The following is a 13,554-nucleotide window of genomic DNA, read 5'->3' on the forward strand; positions in this document are numbered from 1 at the left end:
TATCAAGTGTTTTTTTAGCATTGAATCTATTAACTGATTTATGCTTAAAATATTTGATGTGTTATCAAAATTTAAACTAGTGAATGTGGTCTGCATTCATGACATCTTTATTTAATTGTGAATGGAACTACCAAAAAGTAACATTGAGCATATAAAAGAAAGAAAAATAGGAAAAGTGAGAGAATTAAACCCCCAAAGTAGAACTATTGTCTGTATGCACAGTGCATGTAAACTTTGACTGGCACATTTGATGCACATACATTGCATGTTCCCAGGCAGAAAAGAATGGCTTGTCATCACTTCAGGGCTGTAATGCTTGTAATTTCCTCATTTTCAGAAGAGTCCTTTCATCAGAGACAGTATCAAAGATCATAATAAGGTATTACTTCATTTAAAGTATTATTGTCCATGAAGAACAGTTCTCATGGCACATAAGCCCATTACGTCTTTGGACTGGTCTCTTGCATTATTTACGTTAATTATTCATATATACAAACAAAAACAATTGATGATCTTCTAAGGGAATATATTTACTGTAAATTTTGAAATTTTTGTGAAGTTTTATTATTGCGAAAAATGTGACCGGGTTCTAATTGCAATAATTTAAACTCGAATTTTGAAATTTTGTAAATCAATTAAACAGTCTTTTTCATTTTGTCACAAAATTTGTAATCGCATTTGACTAAAATGACAAAATCCCAATAATAAATGCACACAATAATTTCTCAATTTACAATAATTCTCAATAAAAGGTTGAGAATACAGGCTGTAACAGTTCATTTCTTTTTTAAACGTGACATTTGATGCTTTGCTGAAGCCTTTGCACAGTTTGTTGGTTGGACTTAATGTTGCAGGTAGATAGTAATGTTTTTCTAATGAGTTAAGTCATCTCATTATGCATGGAATTTCCTCATTCTTTGGCTCTGTAGTACTTTAGATATTTGCTATGTGTGATGAGTGACTGCTTGTTGTACTAGATAATTAATGTTGTTAATTTTTCTTAATTTGGAGTAGAAAATACTGTATGAAATTAAAGAAAATGCTAAAACAAGTTGAGCGTATTAATAGTGCATAATATTAAGTTAGCTTGTTAGAAAGGGGAATTTATATATAAAGCTTTTGAAAGTTTAGAACATGTTATCACTGTCATGAAAATAAGAAAATCAACATTTTCTCCTTCTATATTATTACATTGCATGACCTTCTATGTACAATATTATAAATGATTCATGGCATATAAGGGAGACCATCCTACCAAAAGCATTTAAATATCCTGTCTAAAAGGAGTAGGTTCAGTAAGACCCCTTTTTGGCCCCAAAATATAGCAGTTTTAAAAAATTGTTAAATTGCTAATTTTTAATTATTGATTGGAAAGTAGAATGCTTCTGCTACATAAATTTGGGCTGTTTTTGACAATACAATGCATATATATTGGGTACTAGCATCATAAATTCTTGCTAAATTTCTTAAATCTTCACAATTTAAGCATTTTAGTTAAATTTAAGACAGTTTTCTTTAAATGAAAGTGGCCGCATTCATGTTCATTCATAATATTGGAAAAAAGGTGGCTTTTCAGTCATCCTTTTGTTACACTTTTAGAAGTAACAAAGAAAATATTGATGTCTTAGTCTACCTAGCAAACAAGCTAACTTAAATTCATTGATCATTGTGTCCAAACACTACCTAGCAAACAAGCTAACTTAAATTCATTGATCATTGTGTCCAAACACTCAAATTGGTCTGCTGTAATGCATTTTATGTTAATATTTGTGTACATTGTTTATTGAAATGTTAAAAGTGTAAAATCTTTTAACTTCTGGTGCTTATGGATTATGGAGGGATGAGTAGGTGTATAGTCTATGAAGGCACATAGAAATACATTTTCTAAACTCGTTGGGTCTTGATATATTTTTGCTTAATATTTACGGTAAAAATATTCTGAGATGGATAGGGCTTTTTTCTTGAAAAACATTACATGTCTGCAAGTTGATTACTGATCATTTAAAGAAGAAACAAAAAAATAAACTAACATTGTAACAAATAAAAAAAATTGCATGGTACATTCATTAAATGATTTTCAGATTTTATTGCTGCATCCAGGATGTATCATTTTATTTTCTCAAGTTGTTCAGGGGTGTTAAAGTCATAGAGGAATTGATTATAACTAAGATACTAAAATCTGATTTTGAAATAGAACAATAAAAGATGGAACTATTCTTAATTAAATAAAAATAAATTGAAAAATATTTCAATATCATATTTTCTCGATAGACATGAATTTGTTACTATCATTCAGTATTTTGTTAAAATAGATAAGTTCATCAACACCTGCCAGAGCAACCATGCCGAAAAAATTAAGTTCAGCTCCATCATCCACACCAAAAAATAATACGGTACAAAGCAGTATTCCACGAAGATCAGCGGCAGGACGAAGTGAAACATTTAGTCCAGGAGATTCCCGTATAACAACTCCAAATGAAAAGCCAAGTAGAACAACAAATGGTCAACATGATCTCAGGGGGTAGGTTATTAGTTATAAAGACGAATTTTATTAGGTTTAGTACAATAGTTGCTAAATCATACAATTAATTAATATTTGAACATATTATGCTAATAACTGTATAAATTATTGATAACAAAAAAGTGAAAAAAAATGAAAGCCATTATAGTAGCAGAATTGTATTCAACAATTAAAAATTGTACAAAATGAAAGTTTTATCATCAATTCATATAAATTATTGATAACAAAAAAGTGAAAAAAATAAAAGACAACATAGTAGCAGAATTGTATTCAACAATTAAAAATGATACAAAATGATGGTTTCATCATCAGTTTATACAAAATGAAAGTTTCAACATCAATTCATATAAATTATTGATAACAAAAAAGTGAAAAAAATGAAAGCCAACATAGTAGCAGAATTGTATTCAACAATTAAAAATGATACAAAATGATGGTTTCATCATCAGTTTATACAAAATGATAGTTTCATCCTCAGTTCATACAAAATGATTGTTTCATCCTCAGTTCATACAAAATGATAGTTTCATCATCAGTTCATACAAAATGATAGTTTCGTCATCAGTTCATACAAAATGATAGTTTCGTCATCAGTTGATACAAAATGATTGTTTCATCCTCAGTTCATACAAATGATAGTTTCATTATCAGTTCATACAAAATGATAGTTTCATCATCAGTTCATACAAAATGATACAATTTATACAAAATGATAGTTTCATCATCAGTTTATACAAAATGATAGTTTCATCATCAGTTTATACAAAATGATTGTTTCATCCTCAGTTCATACAAAATGATAGTTTCATCCTCAGTTCATACAAAATGATAGTTTCATCATCAGTTCATACAAAATGATTGTTTCATCCTCAGTTCATACAAAATGATAGTTTCATCATCAGTTCATACAAAATGATAGTTTCATCATCAGTTTATACAAAATGATAGTTTCGTCATCAGTTCAGACAAAATGATAGTTTCATTATCAGTTCATACAAAATGATACTTTCATCATCAGTTCATACAAAATGATACTTTCATCATCAGTTCATACAAAATGATACTTTCATCATCAGTTCATACAAAATGATTGTTTCATCATCAGTTCATACAAAATGATAGTTTCATCATCAGTTCATACAAAATGATAGTTTCATCATCAGTTCATACAAAATGATAGTTTCATCATCAGTTCATACAAAATGATAGTTTCATCATCAGTTCATACAAAATGATACTTTCATCTTCAGTTCATACAAAATCATCCTTTCATCATCAGTTCATACAAAATGATAGTTTCGTCATCAGTTCATAGTATTATTTATTGCCTCATTATTCATTTTTATTATTTCCCTTTATAGCTCAATGACCAACTCTACAGATAGTGCTACATCTGATGTTCCTTCAGTCAGACCAAAAGGTCATGGACATGTCAAGTCTGCCAGTTTAAGCCAGTCTCAGACATCTAGAGTTACAGACTTACCTCCCTTGTCAGACAGTGAAAACTATCGGCCAACGTGAGTATACTTTTCACTCATGAAAAGTGATAAAAATTTAACCCTTATGCTTAAGAACTGTTTGCTATCTAGACTTATGTTTTAATTTAAATTTTTGACTAGTATAGAAAAAGACTATACCAAAAAACTATTAGAAAATATGTCAACATCTCAGTTAAAATGATATACCTAAAAGAAGACTTGTTTTAAATATTATTCATTAAGTTTAATGAAATTTTTAGAAAAATCTATAATCTGAAGATATCTTTTTTATGTTTAAACAAGCATCTCAGAAGAGACTTTAATTTATATATTGTCTATTTTCAGAACTGCACCAGGAAAAACATCACAATTACCTGTGTCTCCGGCATCTACAAAGAGTTCTTTATTGTACCGAAACACTGCAAGTAGAAACACATTCCATGGTGGACCCATACGGGACAGACGGCAACAAAGACAAATCAATGGTCCCGATGGGGTCCCTTCACGTACTCAGGATGAATCATCCATGAATACTAACAGACAGTCTTTTTTCAATAAAATTAGTCAAAAATTTAGTCGCAGGTATGTTATAACATTATTTAAGATTATGCCATTAGAATAAAAGTTTGTTATCCATCTTTACATATTTGTTTATAGAAGAGTCTGTTCAATTTAGAATTTTTTGATTGGAACATGGAACTTAAAAGGAAAACTGATTTTGAAAGTATGGTGAAGGAAAATAGATTGAGATTATAGATTTATAATTAGTTGCTATTTACTAAGATGATGGAAATTTCACTATTTCTATGAAAGTTTAAGGTTATTTTGGAGAACTATTTTAGAAATAGGTTGATAAATATAAAACAGTAAAAACTCAAATAAGAAACTACAGTTCAAAACAAATTATCATTACATGACAGATCACTATAGATATTTTCATGTATTATTTGAGAAAGTATTAGTAAACATACCCGTAGCCTCGAGTGGTTTGGACGAACCCCCCCTTGAAAACAAATAAGCACTGTTAAAGAGCACTGTTAAAGTCAATGTTCTGTTCGAATTGTGACTTTTAAAGTCGAGTTTGTGAGTCAAACGAACCCCCCTTTGAAAATTCCTGGTTAATGTTTAGGCAGTTCGAATATTAGTTTTGAAAACATATGAATAATAATATTCAGTTAGATGGGCTGTGAGTTAAAAAGAAATAGAAGGAAAACTTGCTTTCAACTGTATCACATGACACAGTAAAAAAAAAGGACACCAAAATATTGTTACAAAATACATTACATTCTAATTCTGAAAAGAAATTTGACATCACCATTACTTTATGATATTAATTCTTGTTTATTGCATGATATTTGATACCCTCAAATCAACTATATTCAAATTGATTGTGTGCAATGCTTATGCATAAGTAACTGTATTATATGTCGCAACATATTTACTACTAATAATAACTTGGCTTTCAGGGACTACTCATTTTCTATGAATTATTAATATGCATTTTATTTCTCTTACCATCCTGGATTGTAGTGCTATGGAAAAAAGGACTAACTCAAATGATTTTAAGTAAGTCTATCATGTTTGTAATCATTTTAATTTCTATTTGTCACAACAACACTGTTATAACTTCATTTGGATATTTCTTTATCCTTTCAATCAATTTTTTTGTAGCAATGAATAAAAACACTATCAACAGCAAAGTGTGGCAAGGTGTCACTGACTACCAAGTTTTGTAGAAAGCAATTAGATTATTAACAGGTTAAATTTCAACATGGTATGAAGCTAAAATTAGCTATGCTAATAAAACAATGTGGTCTGTCACATTCATGCTCATGAAATCAAAGAAAATAAAGTACCCAGAATCCTATTAAATTCTATTTCATAATTTAATGGTGATTGATAGTATATACTTCTGTCTGTGTAATCCAGAGCCATTATTGGAATATAAATAAGCTTATGTAAACGGTGCATTAAATGTTATCATGTAAATTGATATGTTAAATCTTCCATTATTGTGAGTTCATGTGCATATAAAAGAGCTTTTATCATTGTGGGTGATTGGTATAATAACTATTCATGATGGACATCTCCAAATGAAGTTAGAACTTGGTGGATGAGAGGTAACCAGGAAGCAGCAACCTTTCACCAACATTTTGTGATACATGTAGCTTGCTATCTGCTGATTTATGATCATTCTTGCAAATAGCAATTGTGAAAGACTGAAAATTAAATATGCAGTTTTATGCAAATTATAATTTTCTTGTCGTCCACATTTACCGTTTTAGCTTTCCTACACGTTTGCAAAGAAATATAAAGCCAGAAGGTTTTCCATAGCACTAACCTCCAGGAACTTACTGCATCTGATTCTTTGTGTGATTTTAAAGCATTAATAGTTTTCACTTGACATCAGCATTTAATACACAAAGTGCTAATAATGTAAGGGAAAACTGGACCATATGCACTAGTAAGGTTAAAAATTTACAACAAAGCAGTGCAAATGTATCCAGTTGAAGTACATGTATGTTAATTTAGCATTTGCAATGAACTTATTTCACATGTAATGATAAATCACATACTAACTTTATATTGTTATTCTCCATTGTGCTGGCTGCCCTCACCTCTTACTACAAAAATTGTAAATCTTTTCAATGCGCAAACTTCTTGGCTGATATTTCTGAAGCATATTTTTATCCATGCACATTGTATGGTAGTGGGATATATCTATCCTCATTTGTTTATGTTGTCCTGTAGTTTATCACCGTTTCCTTACTATTAGAAAAAAATAGGGATAGATTTTCGTTTAAAAATTTAATATAGTATTTGGAAATAACAAAAAAAGATCAGAGGGGAGGGATTATAATCAGTGAATACCAGTGCCACTGCTTGAAGCACTTATTTCTTCAGAAAAAAAATCAAAATTTTAGATTTCTTAGTTCACTTTAGTTTGATTTCTCAACTGACACCTTCTTTTGATTTTCCTTAATTTCTTTTCCTTGATTGTCGTTCTGTGTTTTGCTGTCTTTCTTATTGCATCATTATACTCTGCACTGCATGCTACATGTATCCTCAATATATATAAGACTTGAATTGTCAACATTTATATTCATTTCAATGCATGTGTTTGTCAAAATCAAAATTATATATGATATGCATTGACCAAAGCACAAGTTTCTAGAACACGTATTATAGAGCATGAATGTTATGGAACTGCTTAATGCATGATCAGTTGCATGTGAATGGCATTATTGATTTATGACATAAGTATGCCAAACTGATACCTTTCTAGTTAACATATCACCTCACCATTTTTATAAAGTTATCCAGCTTGCACTAAAAAAGGAAATTGACTTGAATGAAGTAAACTTTTGGAATAAATGCTTGTCTCCCTACCAGGAGAGGGAAGACTGCTACTAGTAAAATGGAAATCATAGGGGGGGGGGTTTACCTTCCTACAACCCTCAATTTGCCTTTTCAGCAAGCATGCTATTTCTCCAGCTATCAAGTTCAGATTATATATTAACTTGTATTCAATTATTTGATATTGTTTTCTTATTTTGCACTGTTAGTAACGTACATATTAGTGTAGCCCACAAGAACATATTTCGCATGATGCACACATCTTGTATCTTCCTCAAAAATATGCTTCAAAAATGAAAAGCTTGAGATAGCAGTTTGGCATACCTTTTGGAAACAGTTTTATTTCTTGTTCTCTTTTTCACAGAGGGTCAGCATTACTAAGATTTCCCCATTATATCTAATTTTCAGCAAATTGTTCCGCAGGTCTGTCAATGAGAATCGAGAATCTGATATACTGAAGCCGAGGTCCTTGAGGTTCACTTGGAGTATGAAGACCACTAGTTCTATGGACCCAAATGATATGATGAAAGAAATAAGAAAAGTTTTAGATGCTAACAACTGTGATTATGAACAAAGAGAAAAATATTTACTTTTATGCGTCCATGGGGACCCTAATACAGACAGTTTAGTGCAATGGGAAATGGAAGTGTGCAAATTACCAAGACTTTCACTTAATGGTGTACGCTTTAAAAGAATTTCAGGAACTTCAATAGGATTCAAGAACATTGCTTCCAAAATAGCCAATGAATTGAAACTTTGATGAGAGTGTATGATTTTAGAGTATAAAAGTTGCCAGAATGCAATCCTGGTTATGACTAATTTTATTATCACTGACATGTGATTTTGGTAATATTGCTGCTCAAACAGAAACCTTATCCTACAGAAACTTTAAGAATATTTTATGGTGTTTTGTCTTTCATTAATAAGGATATTCTAAAAATATTTTTGAAGCCAGCCAGAATATTGATAAAGTATATATGGTTACATTATCTATCATTATTGCAATGTAATTACTTTCACTGGATCTTTATTTTTATCCAATATAAAATGGAGAGTGGAAATACTGAGAAATACATTTTGATGAAGGTTTCAACATATTAAAAATTTCTTAGGATTTAAACAAATAAGGGTTTTAATTATTAAATTTTACAGTTTTTGTGGATGGGAAGAATGTTTAGTCAATGTCAAATTTGTACCTTGAACAGTACCGTATGGATTTTGGTCAATAAGCAAAATTTTAATGCACACAAGAAAATTATCCTTATAAGTCTGATTTTGGCAATACAGTGGTGGCTTATGCTACAATAAGCATAAGAGGAAATTCTTTTGAGCAGCAATATGAACTACTGTGCTATATTTAACTGTGATCTAAGGGTTCAAAACATATATCATTTAACATTAAACTATTGTATCACATTTTTTATACATGTACAAATTGTAAAATAGTAATGTATTGCCCTCTAGAGACTTAGTTTCTCAAGGGTAATCAAATGTACAAATGTACTTTATATATAGATAATGTACTATACTAAGAAGTTTTTGTGTTTTAGAACATCTTTCTTTGATGTGGTGAATGATAATGTGTATGATCAGTGATGTAAAAGTTTATTAGAAATCTTGCTTCCACTATCATTATTTAGTTCCAGGGACAATTTATCACAATGTGAGTCAATTGTTATGCATCTCCTTTTATAAGGCAAAAAATAGATCAAAGTAATTAGTGAATGATTTTACTATGGAAAGATCAACATAATACTCAAAATAAAATGGAAATAGTGATTTTATGAAGGCTGTGATTTCATGTTGTAAACACTTTAAAAAAGTAATCACATTTATCAGTCTATTGTTTGTGGTCTTGAGATGGCTCTGTATTGAAGGAACAAACTTTGAATCACTTGACTTGATCGTTTCAAATTGAATAAGCGATAATGACAATAATTGAATGCAGATTACTTCACATATTTTTGATGTTTTCATTGTATTTCAAAATTTGTCATAAAAGTGACACAAAAATTAATGGGCTTTTAAAATGTTTTCCAGGAATTCTTTGTTAAGAGTAAGAGAACAGCAAAAATATCTGAATTCACAGCTTCTTTTCTCCAAATAAATTGTGTAAGCACATTTGATTCTTGTGGATTTTCGTTACATAATTTTTTCGAAAGTAGTGTTCCAGTATAAGGTGCTGTGTACATTTCAGAATTTTATTTTTATAGAGCTGATCACATGGTGTGTTTGGTGCTTTATAGAAAAGATAAATTTAGGGCTCATCTTCACCAATCTAGAAGCATTACAAAAGATTTCTTTACATGTAGATAATAAACTAGATATCATCAGAAGGAAACAACTATTAAATGTAGAAACACAAGGCTTTGATAGATACTAAACATTATATTATTTAAATGGTGAGATAAGAGGAGTTTGTTTATTTGTTCCACAAGATGCAAAGTATTATAGTATTATTATATTTATTTTTTTCTATTTGAAGAATCATGATATGGAAATTAATAAGGAATACTATCATACAGTCAAGGTTTTATGTCAGAGTCCTTATTTAAATTTTACTAAAGAATTGAAATGATAACTATGTTGTCTTTATATACAGAAATAATGGTGTTTAATCTTTGTGATACATAGATATTTTGCAATGGTTTTTGAAAATGACCATTAAAACTTGTTTCTGCCCGTTTGTTTATGGTTATACGGGCAAGATAACACGAAAGAAATTCATTTCCGAACAATAAGAGTTTGTCCTTTGTTATATTTTGGCTACCAATAGCATATAGTGAGTCCATAACCGGAATAACTTGGACTGTATAAGGCATTGTTGATTGATTACAGTCTTTCATAATAAGTGGACATATTAAATTTTTGTACTGTCTCTTTGTATCCTATCTTTACTATTGTAAATATCCACATTTGTGTTTCCAATTGTATAAATATTGTATATTTCTCAGATAGTTATATTTAAAAAAAGATTGTGTACATGTTTAAAGATTTATTTACAAAAGATGGTTATGAATGAGATGAGAGTATGAGTGTAGGAGACATTTTTTAAAAGTCAGGGTTTTGTGTTGTCTGTAAGATGGGAAAACAAAACTTGGAATATCACCTCATGGTGGGAAAATCAAATAGTGAATATTATATGCAATGTATGAATCAGCTGCACCAGTGTGGCTTTTGTGCAAGCCACAATGTTAAGCATAATTTATTATTTATCTGAACAAGCAGTTCTTTTTTTAATCTTCATTAATAAATATTTATAGTTTAGTTTTTGTGAAAAAGTTTTAAATCTTTTGTACTATTTTATCAGCACAGGTGGCAAACTATTTTTAATTAAGTTCATTCTGTTTTGGGTTGAGGGAAGGGGGGATACAATGACTTGCAATTTTTTTTCTCCAGCGGACAAAATCTTTGTTTTTTTTCCTGAACAGTTCAGTTCAACTAGTAATTAGTTTTTGTTCAAAATTTTGACATTAAAAAAATAGAAAATTAATCATATGCAATAATTGAATATATAAGTTATTGAAAATACTTTCAATAAAGAAAGGTCCTTGTTTTAAGTTAAAAGAGGGAATGACTTTTTTTCTGTCATACAATAATGTAGATGAGCTTCCTGACCTTTCTCTTATCATTGCACTTCATGTTCAATTCTGGAAAATGATTGGGATAAGGGGAAAACATAGATATTCAATTGTACGTGTATACTAAAATAGTAACTGTAATCTAATTAGGGCTGTTCCAGAAAAATCTTTCTGTGGGCTATTGAAGCACTTACATATTTTATTATCAACAATGGTTAGCTGTAGACCATATTTTAGCATTAAGTATTAAAAAAATCGTAGTACAGTAGGGCATCATGAATAGTGACTTCAAACACTTCTGTATGTATTTTTTTCTTGAACAGCCCTACAGTAAGTTTTGAAAAATCTCTAGGTAAGAAACCAAATCAATTTTTTTTAAGTGAGCAATGATAAAAAGATGTAATGTATTACAAAATATAACTTAAGTAACATTATTTTGTTTGATTCCTTTTAGGCCACTCGAAAGATAATTACTAAAATGATTATTTAAAGATCATATAACATAACATTAAAATTTTTCCTATGATGTCATTCTTTCATTCATGCTGATAATAATTTGCTGTATTTATTTCCCTGTTCGATATCAGTGTAGGAAAATTTGGTGTTAAAATTTTATTTGTGAAACTGTCGGTCACATTTAAATATCAATGAAGTGCTGTAATAGAATTATTTTAAACTGATCAGGTGAATTTTCTTTAATGTTTTCTTTGTGTTTTAAAAGAAGCCTGTATTTTAATATAAAATTGTCTACTGTGGTAAAATATTTTAAATTGTGCTTATATTTGAATAAACAATGCCATGTCTCTGTTCTTAGTGAGATGTTTATTTCAATTTTATGGTTCTTCTGTTTATCAAGCACATTATTGAAAAAAAGATCATGAAATTCAGCACTGATATTTAGTGGGGATCTGACTAGTTACATAATTGAAAAGTTCTGAAAAAGATAAAGTATCGATAAAAGAATATTCATTAGATGCAATAAAATTATCAAAAGTGATTTCTGATTAATTATTTTTCTAGTGGTCTGTATATAGGCATTCAAATCTGTATTATCCAAATTTTTGTTTAAAACCCAAGAACTTTTATTTTACTTGAGAAAAATAATTTTTGTTTTTGGTATTTATTTGGTCCATAATTGGCTTGGGTTAAGATGACTATGAAGGTTCCGTGTGAGGTATACCAGTGTGTTTAAATGTTAAGATTGTTTAAAGTAAGGTAGGCCACAGTTGGCAACAAAGAAGATGTGATACAAATTATGCCAGTCATTGTTTTGCTTTAAAAGTTGAATTTTGACATCTATTTTGTTCACCTAAAAAACTGGAAACAATAAAATGAAAAGTTACATCTTCAAAATAAGGTTCCTAATGGAAAATTTATATATATATATATTGGCCTCATCTTATTCGTGAATATTTATTTATTTTATAACGGATTGATATACTAATTTAAAAACTGAAAGAACATTATTTATTATTTCATATTTACTTTTATTTTAGAAAATATTCAAAAGTAGACAGTTGTCTTGGTGAACAGAATAAATGTGCAAAACTGTTTTTCTTATTTTATTGTCATACTGGAGTTGTTACTTTTGTTTTTTTAATTGCAACAGCACCACAGATGCTTTATGTATTTATCAAGTAGAAAATTAATAACTCTTTTGTTGATGTCTTTAAAATCATTTTCTTATGTTTTTTTTAAAGTCTGGATGTATGACTTCATTGGTAACAATTTCAGCATGATGACCTAAGCATTAAATAATTGTTTGGTGGAGCCTATGTTTTGTTGCACTTTATAAATCACTACAGATCTCACCATGAGACCATCATTAACCTACAGAATAATGTGACATTAATGAGAAAATAAAAACTCATTTTAAAATAGACTTTGTTTTATAATTTCATCACATAACTTCCTGTAATGATTCAGAGGTAACAGGAATATTTCACAAGTAATAAGACAAATGTGAACATGCCTTTGTTGCAAGCTTCTGTGCAGATTAAGGGACAACATCAAAAGTTCAATGAAAGATAAAAAACTGAATTCACATATTTTTTTCACCGACCCCAACCCCCTCTTAACCTAATATGGGAAAAATTGATTGTCCAATATGGATATATGTAAAAATCAATGTAGGATAACCAAAATTTGCAGCAGTTCAACCCTCACCCCCATACTATTTGATTTAAGTTTTTTATCCTACATCGATCTTTTGATGTTGTCCCTAAATACTTTTTGTTTCAATAATGAAAGATCTTGGCTCACTTCTGTGAGCATCTGTTGCAGGACTTCTTGTATTAATTTGAAAAAAACTGTAAAACAGTAAATGTGAAAAAAAGAGAAAGATTTTTGTTTTACTGTTGAATTCAAGACACATTTGGCAACACGTTTGTATTGTACTTTAAGAAACCGATTGACGTCTGTTATAACTTATAGTTAATCTCACTACATAATTAAATCTAAATCTAATTCAATAAAAGTTCTATTTGATATGCTCAAATCGACTTCCAGTCTTGGCTTCTGTAATGATCTCATATTGTGAACAATGAAATTGAAGATACCAAAAACAATTTTAGGTTTACTTACCAAGAACAAATTGGAATCAAAAGGCTACATGTTT

At 29.6% G+C, this 13,554-nt stretch overlaps 1 protein-coding gene across 8 annotated transcripts in view; it reads left to right on the plus strand.

Moving 5' to 3' along the window:
- The window catches only part of LOC134711915 (MAP/microtubule affinity-regulating kinase 3-like), a 38,215-nt gene extending 25,398 nt beyond the window's left edge, over positions 1 to 12,817 (plus strand). For 3 of the 8 annotated variants that reach the window (XM_063572894.1, XM_063572895.1, XM_063572893.1), the window contains exons 15-20: positions 338 to 379; positions 2,313 to 2,521; positions 3,883 to 4,038; positions 4,345 to 4,581; positions 5,530 to 5,565; positions 7,765 to 12,817. In XM_063572894.1, the coding sequence (XP_063428964.1) occupies positions 338 to 379; positions 2,313 to 2,521; positions 3,883 to 4,038; positions 4,345 to 4,581; positions 5,530 to 5,565; positions 7,765 to 8,116 (1,032 nt within the window). In that variant the 3' untranslated portion in view covers positions 8,117 to 12,817. The remainder of the gene's footprint in view (positions 1 to 337; positions 380 to 2,312; positions 2,522 to 3,882; positions 4,039 to 4,344; positions 4,582 to 5,529; positions 5,566 to 7,764) is intronic. The other 5 variants (XM_063572898.1, XM_063572900.1, XM_063572896.1 and 2 more) reach the window with 4 other exon arrangements.
- Positions 12,818 to 13,554: the final 737 nt, after the last annotated feature.

This window comes from Mytilus trossulus, chromosome 3 (assembly GCF_036588685.1).
Source record: "Mytilus trossulus isolate FHL-02 chromosome 3, PNRI_Mtr1.1.1.hap1, whole genome shotgun sequence".
Classification (NCBI taxonomy): domain Eukaryota; kingdom Metazoa; phylum Mollusca; class Bivalvia; order Mytilida; family Mytilidae; genus Mytilus; species Mytilus trossulus.